The sequence below is a fragment of the Kryptolebias marmoratus genome, linkage group LG15, assembly GCF_001649575.2.
Source record: "Kryptolebias marmoratus isolate JLee-2015 linkage group LG15, ASM164957v2, whole genome shotgun sequence".
In the NCBI taxonomy this organism is placed as follows: Eukaryota; Metazoa; Chordata; class Actinopteri; order Cyprinodontiformes; family Rivulidae; genus Kryptolebias; species Kryptolebias marmoratus.
Genome location: NC_051444.1, coordinates 32,435,551 through 32,450,247, shown reverse-complemented (window position 1 = coordinate 32,450,247; position 14,697 = coordinate 32,435,551). Strand labels below are relative to the sequence as shown.

Below are 14,697 nucleotides of genomic sequence, written 5' to 3'. Positions count from 1 at the left end.
TCCAGGCCTGGCTCCAGAGTGGGGCCCCGGTGACCCGCGTCCGGGCGAGGGAACACTGTGTCCAATATTTTTACTCATCATAAGGGGTCTTTGGGCTGCACTTCGTCGGACCCCTCACCTAGGACCTGTCTGCCTTGGGTGACCCTGCTAGGGGCGTGAAGCCCCTGACAGCATAGCTCCTAGGATCATTGGGACACTCAAACCCCTCCACCACGATAAGGTGGCAGCCCAGGGAGAGGTATCATAGAAACATGAAGCAGACAAAACTAGAAAAATTGCATTTTCTGTCAAAATGCAGTGTGAGTGTTGAATGACTGCTAAAACTTGTTGAACACGCAGAAACTGAGTTCTTAAGACTAAAACACATAACGTTAGCTTAAAGATAAAAGAACAAAACACTAGTGAAAAGCCAAAATTAGCAAAATTCTAACTAAAAGTAAAAGAAAACTAGTTAAAAGCTAAAAAAGCTAGTTGAAAATTAAAACTAACAAAACAAAAGCTAAAACTAACACAAGATTGAAAGGGGAAAAAAGCACAACACTAGTTAAAGCTAAAAGACACAAAAGCTAAAAGACAAAATTAGTAAAATGCTAGCTAAAAAGGTAAATAAAGAAAATGGCTAATTAAAAAGTAAAAATACTAAAACAAAACCTAAATGCTAAAGTTAGCAAATGGCTTGCTAAAAGCTAAAAGAAGCAAATGTAAGTATCAGTATCTCTTAAGTACCACATTTGTATCCTGTAAGTAACAGGTAAATCCTAGGTAAAAGTTGAACTGTAATATGCACTGCTACCATTTTTTTCATACTGACTTGAAAGAAAAAAAGACCAGGTATATCAACAAAGGCTATATTTCAGTCCTAGTTAAATATGTGCAAAACCTGAATATCCTCTAAGTGGAATGCAGCTCTCATTATTCCTCATGTACTTCTTTTACTTTTTTGATAAAAATACTTTCTTTAGAAAGAGCTGTTCATTGATCTGTCTTCTCCCTGTTCTTTACCCCCATCTGACCTGCTCCCCAAACAGACTCTGCTCGAGTTGGGGGCCTCTCCGGACTACAAGGACAGTCGTGGTCTAACTCCTTTGTACCACAGTGTGGTGGTTGGGGGGGACCCCGGCTGCTGCGAGCTGCTGCTAAACCAACACGCCTCCGTTTGCTGCCAAGATGAAAACGGTTGGCAGGAAGTTCACCAGGTCAGTTACAAATAGACACACACGCATACCTACCCACACACACAAACACACAGGGTATATTTCTGTTGGGTGTCAGAAACAGCTTAAATTGGGAGGACAAACCCCTGGCCCTCCCCAGCTGTGGGGGACCATCTTGGCAGCTGTTAACCATTGAAGTAGATAAAGCCGTTTAAACAGAGGTGCCCTGCAGCAGCGACAAACTGTGAGTGTCTCCATAGTGTTGTGTGTTCAAGCCATCGGCTTTATCAGACTGCTTATCCCTCTGCCTGTTGAGTTGCAAAAAACCTCAGCCATCCCCCATCTGTCTGGTTTCAGCAGCGATAACATCAGCTGTCAAGTGAGCAGCAGACCGGCTTCTGCTGGTTCACTTGGTCAAAATTCTACTTGTTTCTCTAACAGTGTTTTGGAAAATTGTGTTAACCAACTTAAACACAAGTTATAAAAATGCAGAAATTCATCACTTAATAGCAAAAACCCCTCGGTCAGCTTTGAATCTATTTTCTCCTCATTCCTGTTCATTCAGTTCTTCTCCACAAACTGATTAGCTGACAGTCTCAGTATTTTACACGCAACATCAAACCAAAGAGGTTTTTCTGTTACAGTAAAGATGCTCTGCGATGGTTTTACATTTTCTACAATGTTCATGTGTAAGTGAAGGCAAGGTTTAGCTTTAATGAAATGTAAAGGTAAGTAATTGTCAGAACTGGGCTTAGATGGAGTCAAACCAAGCAAACAAAGACAAAGGTTTAACCTTTTATTGGTTAAGACGGAAATGGAGATAGCACTCACGTAGTGGAGCCGAACCTGGGCCAGAACAGGTAAGAGAGTCGAGCACTGGGAGCAGGGAGCGGGAGTTGAGCTCTGAGTGAGCACTAAGCCAACAGAGGGGTCCAGGAACAGGCAGGAGGTCGAAACCGGGTAGTCAGAGAACTGCGATCAAATCCAATAGGGGATAATCCAGAGAGCCAGAGCCAGAGAACAGAGCGAGGGTCTTTTATCAAAGGTCAGAATCCAAGATGGTCTCCAACGGGGAGCAGGCAAGAGGCGAGAGTTGAGAAACAGGCGAAGGGTCAAACACAAGACAGGCATGGAACTTAGAGAATTGCTGGATATCTACCGGGCGAACCTTTCAATAATCTGGCAGAGACTGAAAGGAAGGGGAGAGCCTTTATGCTAGTGGCAACAGGTGTGAACGATTGCTGTGATGAGGTCGTGGCATGGCAATGTGGGCATGGCAGGAGACAGAGTCGTGACAGTAATAAAATATTTGCTCTTCTGCATTTGTCTTTGTTCCTAAAATATTTCATGAACCACTGGATGACATTTAATAAACCTCAGAACAGAATCACTGAATGTATCTGTACAACTGATTAATTTTAAGAGTCAACCAAATTCAAGATGGCCATCACAGCTAACTGGCCTTAGATACAGATAAATGGCTATAACTCAGTCAGTTTTACATATATTAACATAAAATTTGATAAGATAGTAACTGAAACTGATCCCCAACACATAATTCAGAGTGGTAAAAAGTTGCCTTTAACTATTTGGAATTAACTCTGCTTGTCTTTTAGCAAAATATCACATGAAGCACTGGACAAATTTGAATGAAACTCCCAGGAGATAACAATTGGATGTACATCTACAAATTAATTACATTTGGAGTCAACACAATTCAAGAAGTCCTTCACAGCCATCTTACCTTGGAAAACATAAAAAACACTGTAAGCCAATCAGTTTTCCAGATATGAAGCTAAGAATTGTTGTGGTAGTTGCTGAGAGTCATTCACAACTTATACTCGACGAACTAACACAGTTTGCAAGATCTCACAATATTGCATGGGATTGCACATAATATCATTTTCAAGTTTTGAGCGAATCACAACTCTGTCTTGAAGAGATCAAATAAAAACTCTGGCTTGAAAAGTGGTGGACAATATGCATTCCTTCAAGGAATGCTAGGCCTTCAATTTAATCAGTTTTGTGTTTTGGCCTTTATAACTTTTATGATGATCATCTTACCTCATTTCTCTGTCAAGGTGAAGAAGCACTTCTGCAGCTCAATTAGTATTTCTCCCAGGAGCCTCCTGCCTTATTTTTTATTTTTATCACACAGCTAAAGCATATGTTAAGACCTCAGATTTTTAGCAACATGATCATCATACTTCAGCTCAACAAGATCTAGAAACTTAACTCCTCCTGTCTGCACAAATCATCATACATTATTTTTTTCTGCAACAAAAGCAATATTTATTCTTTTATGTATGCAACAGAGTGGAGCAACATCACTTCCTTCTCCTTCATACAGCCACATCTTCTTTTGAGTAAACACACTGCTGACAAATAGAAATTATTAGCTCCAGGACTGCTCTGAGCAGACTGACGAGGATGTCTTCTCACAAGATTACTTGGAAGAACACACAGCGACTGTCCTGTCTTACATCAAGCACTGTGTTGACAATGTCACAGTCAAAAAAATGCATCAGGATACTTCCCAGTCAGAAACCATGGATGACTAGCAAGGTCAAAAGACTCCTGAAAAAACATGATGCTGCCTTCCAGTTAGGGGACAAGGAGCTGTACGGCTCTACTAGAACCACTCTAAAGAGAGGCATCTGAGAGACAAAGGTCTACAAAAAGAAGCCTAAGGACCAACTGGCTGATAACAACCCAAACAGGATGTGGCAGGGAATTGAGCAAATAACTAACTTTAAAGGTAGCAATAACAGCACTATCTACTGTATGTTGATGCATTACTGACTGAGGAGCTAAACTACTTCTTTGCTCGGTTTGAGGTTACAAGAGCAACAACAGACCCACTGCCTCCACCATCCTTTGACACATGAAGTGAAACTTGTGTTAAGGTCAGTCAGCCCAAGAAAGGCAAAGTACTGTGCTGACCAGCTTGCAGGAGTATTTACAAAAGATTTTAACACCTTGTAACAGGCCTTCATACCACCATGTCTGAAATCAATTATCATTTTTCCTGTGCCAGAAAAGATAGCAAGTTCTGGAACCTGAAACACTACAGACCAGTTGCTCTCATGCCATTATGAAGTGCTTTGAGAAGTTGATCTCACATCACATCAAAGGCAGGTGGTAGGCTGTCAGTATGCATACAGGGCAAACAGATCCACCGAGGATGCTCTCCCCATAGCTCTATATATTGCACTGATCCATTTAGAGAAAGGCAAAAACATGATCATACGCCTTCACCTTTTAGCTGCTGGCAACAAAAAAATCCTTATGACTGGTGACCAGGGCTGTCACTTCACAGCAGAAAGGTTGCAAGTTGAAAACTCAGTTGCATCCATACTTGTGTACCTTGCACATTCTCATGCATACCTGAGATTTCACCAGATACTCAGGTTTCCGCCCACAGATCAAAAACTTGCGTGTCTCTGTCAAATCTTTTTTAAAGTGCATTTAGGATTTTGAATTCAGTGAAAAATTTGGAACACATTATCGAAACACTCTGACCTTATTTCTTGTTTTCAAACTAACTAGATTGGTATATTTATTGCTTATAGAATAAAATACACCCAACTTCTACAGTTTGGGTAAGTTTTAGCTAAAAGAAATAAAAAGGAAACACTGTAACAATTATAATATGTTATAGGGAAACTGGATGATCAACAACCTACATAAAAATCTGTCACCATATTTCACATCATTATTGAAATTTAAATTTTAAACTTGAATCTTAAACATACAATCCTTTCTCTTATTCTCTGTCTGTTCACTTCTGATCAATTTCTCTGTATTTGTATGTTATATTTGATAACATTTTGCAAACAGATGTTCTTTCCATGACTGGGTTCAAGATGAGGTTACAAGCTGCTCGTCATCATCTTTGCAGCAGACTGACCTCTAGTGTTCAAAGCATTGTACTCCACCTCTTCTCACAAAGAAGGCTTTATTCTACTGTGAACCAATGTGTGTGTGTGTGTGCAGGCTTGCCGTCACGGCCACGTGCAACATCTGGAACATCTGCTGTTCTATGGAGCAGACATGAGCGCCCAGAATGCCTCAGGAAACACAGCGCTGCACATCTGTGCCCTGTACAACCAGGTGAGCAGCAAGGCGACAGGCTGAGAGCTGAAGCTGCACAGATTTCAGTGTTGCAGAGAATAGTGGAGCATGGATGCTACTTTTAGATACTCATCCCTGATTTGTTTGACTCTGAAATGTGTGCACTTTATGAAACCTATGACACAATGTATTTATTTCTATTTGCTGGCTAATTTCTTCTTTTTAAAGTTGGATAAATGTGTTTTTGTACCATAATAATAAAGGTTCTTAAATAAGAGAAAAATTTTAAACTAGAAGGACTCGAAATGTGGGAGCCATAGCATCATTAAAAAAATAGTCACCAGAGTGTGTTTTTTGTCCCTATTATTCAAAGTCTCAAGCCTGCCATAAAATTAATTTAACCTGTGTGGAAGGGAGGCATTAGCTACCACCGCTTGTGATTTAACTTCAAAACAAGCTAAAACTAACTAAAACTACATTTTCTGCAAAAATGTATTGCGAATGCTGAATTCTGAATAATTTTGCTAAAATTTGCTGAAGAAGCTGAAAATGAGTTGAAAGCTAAATTTAGCAAAATGCTAGCTTAAAGCGACACTTACAGTAAGGGAAGTAGCTATTGGCTGTCCTAAAAGTCACTAGAAGTTGCTAAATGACATCAGTTCCTATTTTTTTATAGTTGGGCAGAGAGGAATAACATTGTGGGACAGACAAAATCTAGATAAAAAAAATACCTAAAAATGTTTAGAACTACAATTGAGTTTTCTTCTGTCATATCTTGTTGTATTTAATGTCACAATTCCAACCCACCTCCTTCATCCAGGCTTGGGACCAGTAGAAGTGACCCAGAACAGACACTCAAAGTTATTTTAGTGCAACAAATTATTTTAGACAGAAAATTTTACTTTACATTTACATCTCGCAATGAATTGCTGACTAATTAGATGACTGCCTCGTGCATGCACGATTCATTAGCAGTCTGGTGGCAGTGGGCTGAATATCTCCTGCTCTGACTGAAGCTGAGACGGAATCTGTGTGAGAACTGAGCGACCTGTGACTGCTTTGGGACGGGGGACGGACCCTCAGCTTCACCCACTGCTTGTTGGAAAGCACTATACTTGCTTTCACAGCAGTCTCCAAAAGTCTCCAATAGCATCAGAAAAAGGAAAAGTTGCTACATTTGTGGCTAGTTGCTTTTTAAAAAAAAACCAAAAACTTGCGGGTTCTGAAAACTCGCTTAATATTGGGACAAAGTGGCTAAGTTGGCAACACTGTAAACTCTGCAAAAAATTTGAAAAATGCTATCTGAAATCTAAAATTAGCCTAGTGCTAGCCTAAATAACCAAAATGCTACCAAAGTCTAAAAGTAACAAAATGCTTCCTAAAATAGCAAACTGTTATTATTGAACTATAAAGTAGCAAATTTTAAATAAAAAAGCAAAATGGTAGCTAAAAGCTAAAAAAGCATAATGCTAGCCAGAAAAACCAAAACACTACTAAAAACTGAAAGTAATAAAATGCTAGTTAAAAGTAGCAAAACACTTTGAAGACTGAAAAGTAGCAACATGTTAACCAAGCAAGCAAAATGCTAGCTAAAAGTTAAAAGTAGCAAATGGCTGACAAAAATCTAAAAGTAGCAAAAGGTTAGCGAGTAGCAAAGGCCTAGCTAAATTTAGTGGAACATTAGATTTTAACTAACATTAGTATTAGTAGAATTAGCATTAGTGGTATTACCAAAAACAGTAGTAAAATTAGCATTAGCATTAGTAGAACTAACAATAGCAGTAGTACTCCTAGCATTAGATAATTAGTAGAATTAGTATTTGTAGAGTTAGCATTACTTGTAGTAGTATTAGTAGTAGTAATATTAGCAAAAGTGTGCTATAGTAAATTTTAAGATGAACAATGTTTATGAACGATTTATAGAGATCTCAATGTACTTTAATGGGGAAATTTTAAAGTAAAATATTTTGAAAAGGTAAAAAGTTTTATAAAAAAAAACAAGTCATAGCAGTCATCTACTGAAGAAGATTAACATTTTGATATATGAAAATGTATAACTGCACAGAGTATGCAGAAGTAGTTAGATGCAAATATAGTACAGAAAACCCCTCCATAAAACAATAGTGTGAATGCTGACTCAGCATTCATACGATAACATGTGGTATAGCAAAAGAAAGTATGAACGATAATTCTGACTTTTTAGAGTCGAGCCGAGCCAGGCCGAGTAGAGCGGGGCTTCTGTAGTAGAGCCAGTGGAAAAGGGGCAATAGATGACTTCCTTCAACCCCCTCTTAAACCATCAGTCTCAGGACTCTCAGACAGAGGTTGGTCCACCCTAAGGACAAAGCACCCATACACAAACTAAGCAGTGTGGTGTATGCAGTTCAGTCCAGCAAGGAATGTCCAGAAATCTATATTAGAGAAACCAAACAGCTTCTCCACAGATGCATGGCTCAACACAGGAGAGAGCCAACTCTTCAGAACAGGACTCAGCTGTTCACCTACACCTCAAGGATAATGGACACTCTTTTGAGGACCAAAATGTTCATATTTTGGACTGATAGGACAGATAGTTTGAAAGGGGGTGAAGGAAGCATCTACCTTTTAGGGCTCTCAGATCTAAGTAGACTCACAGTACTTCGAGTTTACTATTGATTTACTGTTTTACTACTTAGGTTTTCTTATTGATGATGCCCTGGCCTTTGCTCCCCATATTGAACATCTGGTAAAAAAAAAAAAAACTGAAGCTAAAGTTGGGTTTTTACTTTAGAGTCACATCGTGTCTGCCACATTTTTGTCCATCTGAGACTATGAAGATATAATTTATAAGCCCACATCTTCTCACTGGTTGCATATATTAGACTATATGTAAGCCATGCCTAAAGATGCCAAAAGAACCACATCATCTTCAAAGCGGAGAGATACTAAGGTTTGCAAACCTGACATTCTCCTTTCTACTACCAACCCACACAAGGAACAAGTTTGACAGGATAGTCTTTAAAAATCAACCCCGGCACAACAAAAACACCTGGGGAACACTTGTCATAAGATAATTCCATCAATCAATGTTTTTGGACAAAAGATTCACTGATAAGACACTGATAATCTCTCTGAGATGTCTTCATTAAATGTAACAGAATTGTCCTATATAGTGCATGTCCTGTATAGTCATGCTACGCTCGAAGTGATATGGCCTTCCAGTTATGACGAGATTGGTGGAGTTGTTATGTCTTACTAATAAAACTTTTTCAAAAACGCACTCTCTGATAATCTGGGGTTAGACAAATTCTGCAGCTCAGATCTGTCTCATCCCTGGGATGTTCAGCTTGACATTTATTTTATATTAAATTGTTAAAACTCAACAAGCTCGGTTTTTCTGACTCCCTTATCTTTTTGGTACAACATCCACAAAACAAATGTGGACTTAAGAGTCAAACTTTTATGTCCCCCTCTGCAACTCTCCAAGGGTAAAGATCTAGTCCACTGTTCCATTACCTGGATGAAAGCAACACTCCTCCCCCTGAATCCAAGGTTCGACAATCAGTTGAACCTTCCAACAGCCTGGAGTAAACTTTCCCTAGGTGGCTGAAAAAAAAGGGATCCCTAGATAGTTGGCTCTGGTACTTTTTGTAGCCAAAAACAGAAGCTGATCGTTCTGAAGTTTGTTCTTATTAACGGTTTTTAGAACCAACAATATTTATATTATTAACTACCTTTGAACTATTTAAATATTTCTTTAGTGTTTGTTCATAAAGTATCAATAACTTTGAGCTTGTTATGCTCACCAAACTGCCTCAAATGTGCTTCAAAAAAATGTGTTTGTACATTTGTGTATTTCCACATTGAGCTTTTAAAATGTTTTAGAGGCTGATTAAGCTTATGGGTCAACTGATCTCATTTAATAATAAAAAATGTATTTTTATAGCAAATCCATTCACTAAACTGAATCTTTTTGTTGTTGTTGTTCTCCATTTAGTGTAAAAACAGGCAATTTGAAAGTGTAGTGACTGTTTTTGAAAGAATAAAGTTAAATCATTTTCTTATATCTCAATAACAACCTGCAGAACCTTAATCATTAAAATACGGAATATTAATAATTAGATCTAATCATGCTTTAATGACTTTTGAGTTTTATTAGATTTTGTATTTTTGGGCCTTTTTTAGTTTGTTTTGGACAATTTTCCTCTTCTTCATCATTATGATTGGTCTTCTGAACTTGCCCTCAAACCAGATTAGCATCAGGTTCTAACTTTAGTTTGAAATGCTGGTCATCTGAGACTATTTAACTCATTGCCTTCAGAGTAGAGTCAGACAATCACAGAACCACAGCTTTTAATAAAAGGCAGCCTAGTGGTAGGTTTGAATCAAAGCAAGACCTAATTCTACTGAAGAAAAATAATCCTGCCTCTGCAGCAAATAACTTTTTATAACTGGTGGTTATAAACTATAAGTGATCTTCAGAGAAGTTAGTACACTGATAAAATGTACTAACTGAACCACACTTGTCCATACATCACTAGCATCTGAGCACTCACCTGTCAAGTGCAAACACATGCCATATATGTCCAGGGGCCCAAGTTTGTCTTTGCAATGCCCTTCTTTCCCTTAAAAAAACTTGACTGATAACATCAAACTTCTAATGTTACTTTACAAGCAGCAAATTAACATAAAAAGGAATAATATTGTAATATAATATTCTGCACAATAAGCATTTTTCCTTTTGAACTATAATTACATCTGATGTTAATTTTATGCTTTTTTGTGTTTAAAAGTCACACTATCTTTTGAATCAACTTGCTGGCTCTCTCTATCATGATCCTGGGTTTTTTATGTTTTGTTTAATGTGTGGGTTTTTTGGTTGTTCAGTCCCTCCAGGATTTCGCAATGTTGCGATCGCAACTATTAACGCAAAATCAAGCAAACCCCGCGAAATCGCAATTTTTTGCAACTTTGTCCAAAACACCGCAACTTTCCCGCAACTTCAACCAAAATAACCCCAAATAACTCATGAAGGGAAGAGATGTGACGTCACATCCTGTTAACATCAGAATGCCGGGAGCGTGCAGGAGCAGTGACCGAAGCCAAAATGTGCGCTGATGCTTCACATTTGTCCACAAAGATTTAAGCAAAACACAGCAGTGAAGTTAGTTTTAAGTTGGATGTTGGATATTCGCGCTCCGCTGTGTTAGCGGTGTCTAGCTCATGGCTAACCCGAATGTCGGCCAGCCGTTCCACCGCGCGTAAGAGAAGGGGCCGGCAGATAACGGCTGGCCGACATTAGCGTTCCTGTTTCGGGTCAGCTGTGAGCTAGACGCCCCTAACTCCGCGGGGCATTTTCCTAAATGCTCCGCAGAGTTAGGGGCAAATCAAGCATTTTAGCCCGCAACAATCACAAAAAATGCCCGCGAAATCCTGGAGGGACTGGTTGTTTTGTTAGTTAGGGTTCCAAGCCCGCGGAAGTGAGCGGATGGCCATTGACCTGCTCCCAGCGGAGCAGGGAACCCTATTGTTTTTGTACGGATTTTTCATCCGTACAACTTCTCTGGTAAAATGCGTTGGCCAGAAAACCAGAAACTGCTCGGGAAAAGCCAACCAGGGAGTCTGATAGAAAAACCCTACTGCTACTCAGACAAAAAAAAATCATATCGTCCCATACCTAGAGGGCGCTATAGCAAAGGACAATGAGTTTTGCTAATAACTCCTAAACCGCAAGTCCTACACTCAAAATCTTGATGGGACCTTAAGTTTGGATGATTCTGCATCACTTTTACATTGGCCACGCCCACTTCTGCCTGACTAGATTTTTTGCTATAGATTTTGTTATGCCTTTAAAGGCAAAACGTACTTTCAAATACTACTCCCACATTATAAGCTAGATCAATGTGAAACTTGGTACATAAAATCTATAAATGATCTGCTAAAGCGATGATTAAAAAGTTTTAAAATTTTTGAATTTTGTGCGAGTGACGCAATACCAAACACTTTAGCGCTAGCTAGCACAACAGTTAACTATGAATATCTCCGCCATACTTCAAGATTATGGAAAATGCATTTAGATCCCAATAGTGGATGAGATGTTGCCACTTTGTAATAAATTTTATGCAGTTATACCGATAGGGGGCGCTATAATTTCAAAAAGGTTATATCTGAATAACCACTTGACGGATTTACACCAAACTTGGTACAGATGATCAAGACCTCATCTTAAGATGATATCTTGAATATTATAATGAAGTGGGCGTGGCTAATAGGCTATCTAACTTTTGAGCTTTGAACTTGGCCAAATCAGCTTCATAAGTAGACAAAATTTATACTGCCGAAATGGCTGAATGGACTTACATGAAACATGGTGGGTATCTTCAAGATACAACCCTGAAACTATGTTATCAATATGGTAATGATTGGTGGAAGTGGGCGTGGCTGATGTGCAAAATTGTATGTCTAGCCTTTAACTTTTAAAAAAATTCACAAAAGATCACTTGTTGAATTTAAAAGGCTAAGATGTACAGAATATGCTCCTTGCATACACCCTAAAAGTGCTGATCCAAATTCTCAGCTCTATATTAAAGCGTGCCATTACTATTTATGAAGTTTGTAACTCATGCTAGCAGTAGCAGCTCTGACTCTGGCCAAATAACTTGAAATTTGGCACTCTGTTCAGATCTAGCCTACTTACATTCGGATTTGAGCGCCCCTTTGTGTTTAATAAATTAATAATTATAAATGCTAACCGAAATGGGCAGTTTTGTTTTGTTTTTTTAAAAGTTTTAGACTATGGTGGATTGGAAAATTTGGGCAAATAATGGACATGATAATAGTCATCTGTGAATATTTTGAGATTTTTTTTGAGGCATGGATTTTTTAATAAACTTCTCAATATATTTCAGTATGACTAGCACTGCTACGATGAAGGTTAACAATTTCTTGTGCAAAAGCCATTGAGTGTGGAGATTTCATAAAGTGCAAACATTATTCTACATATATACATGGTGAGGTGAGAATATTTGGGAAATCTTATGATAAAGTTTAAATTTTTAATGATTTTTTTGCGTATTAGCTAGATGAGAATGAGAAGTTAGCAATTTTTCATAGAGAATGCAGGAAAATAGAAATGAAAGAATATTATTCCACATATAGGCATGGTCATTTGACAATATTTTGGTAATTTTTTGAAGAGTTACGGATTTTTTATGAATATTTATTTGGCTCATTGTGGAATAAAATTAGACTTAACATTTTTTTTTTCCTGAAACAGGAATGAAACTAGGGACATTTAAATACAAATGTATAATTCCAAATGTACACTTTACTATCTGAGAATATTTTGGTCATTTGTTTATGTATTATTATTTTCCATGAATTTATTTACTTGGCCATGTGTGACATAAAATGGCATTGAACAATTTACTATAGAAGAAGCATTTCATTTAGGAACTTGGAGATAAATGCATATTATTGCAGATGTAGACTTGATCATCTGAGAATATTTTGGTATTTTTTTAATGAATAATGTATTTTATATTAATTTATTTATTTAGCTCTATTTAGTATAAAATGGCAGTTAGCTTTTTTGATTGAAATGCCGTTGAAACTGAGAATTTTGAAGTATAATAATGTGATTCCACATGTAGACATGACTATCTGAGTATATTGCAGTAATTTTCAGACAAATAAGAGATTTCTTAAGAATTTATAACGTTGCGTCTTATGAAACACCTTTCAGGAATATGCACTGTCCTGAAAATGTGAGATGCAGTGAAGCCAGGCTGGCAGGATGTTGGAAGTGGAGTTTTTTTTTTTTAACTATTCTTTTCAATGAGTTCACGTGTGAGTTTGCATTTTTGGGTCCTATTCAGAACAATTTTGACAAGTCCCCAAAATACAGTATATTTTCTGTTCTGTCTGTTGTCCTTCCATTTCTAGTTAAAGATAATTGTGAAAAAAAACTTGGAAAATCTGAAATATGTTTGTAAACGCTGTACACTGTACAGATAGATTTTCTCCCACTGTTTCCAAGAATATGACAAAGATCTACATTCAGTGTGAAAATCTGAAAATTATTAGTTCTTTTGTTGCACTATTTAGTTCTCCATTTTTACTCCAATGCCATTGTTCTACAGCAAATTCTTCAAAATTGTATTTTTCTGGGATCACTGTTGGTATTGCCTTTGGGGCTTTAGAACATTTGCATTTTTTAGGAGTCATTTCTTTATTTGTGGACCATGCTCATCTGTATCAGCTATTTTGATTAGCTACTGGCCAAAGTTTTTCTTCCAAAAATTTGGATGTTATGCAAATAACATTATATTTGGCTGTTTTTGTTCTGAGGATTTTATGTTTGCTTTAGAATTGATTGAACCAAACATAGGTTGAACTGTTCTCTGATAATCTGATCATTTATGTCCAGTCCTCTGTGATGGAGGCCAAAATCAAGTTATTATTAAGAAGCCACAGTTATTATTAAGAAGCAATGTTCATGTGATCCATTTTATCTCTTTAGCAGTAGGTGATTTCATTGCAATTAGGTTGGCTTTAAAGTTACAGTTGAACTGGTTGCTAATTGTGAGCTGGAATGTAAGGAATGTAAAGCATCAGTCAGTGTAGTTGATGTAGAAGTAATTACAATGTTGTTTAACTGAGTAAATGTTTCTTCCATTTAAATTTTGTATGTTATTAGAGTTTTTAGGAATGCTTTTCAGTTTTGACAGTAATGATGTGTGTCTTCTTAACATTGTGACTGGCTCTTTTCTTTTGTCCTCATTTAGGGAATTTTGTATTAACCCAAGCATAAATTGGCATTGTCACATAGGAGTTTGTTAATATTTTTGTGAATGCTGATTGTCTGCCTTAGCTATTGTGGGTTGGTGTTGTTAAATCATACTTATCTTGATAATGGTGTGCTGCTCCTCTGCTGGCCCATTGCTTTGGCAGCTACTGTGGTGAGTGGACAGTGTTTTGTAGGTTCTTTGTGTGGACGTCTTTATCTCCTCCAACAGGAGACCCATTAAGATTAGTGTACTTAGCATGATTCAAAACAGAACAATCATCAGACATAATGACTCTGGGAGTCTTGTTCACAAGCAATAGGATGTAGCAATTGATGGATAGGAGCCTTGTCCACAAATGAGATCATTATTCTGGTATGTGGTGGTGAAAAGAAATCTGAGTCGAAGGCAAAGCTATCAATATACTGGTCTATCTATATTCCAACTTTTACCTATGGTCATGAGGTATGGATCATGACCAAAAGAACAAAATCCCAAACACAAGTGGCTAAGATGAGCTTCTTTCATAGGGTGGCTGGGCTTAGCTTTAAAGATAACATGCTGAAGTTGTTTAGACATTTGATTAGAGTGCTTCCTGGGTGCCTCCCTCTGGAAGTTTTCCAAGCACATCTCACTGGAAGGAGAGCCTGGGCAGACCCAGAATTTGCAGGATGGATCCCAATCCAGATTAATTGTTAAATTAT

At 37.8% G+C, this 14,697-nt stretch overlaps 1 protein-coding gene across 1 annotated transcript in view; it reads left to right on the top strand.

Moving 5' to 3' along the window:
* The window catches only part of shank2b (SH3 and multiple ankyrin repeat domains 2b), a 370,640-nt gene that overhangs the window by 31,004 nt on the left and 324,939 nt on the right, over positions 1-14,697 (top strand). Inside the window, exons 5-6 of the mRNA XM_025008967.2 lie at positions 1,029-1,196; positions 5,151-5,267. Of these exons, the coding sequence (XP_024864735.1) occupies positions 1,029-1,196; positions 5,151-5,267 (285 nt within the window). The remainder of the gene's footprint in view (positions 1-1,028; positions 1,197-5,150; positions 5,268-14,697) is intronic.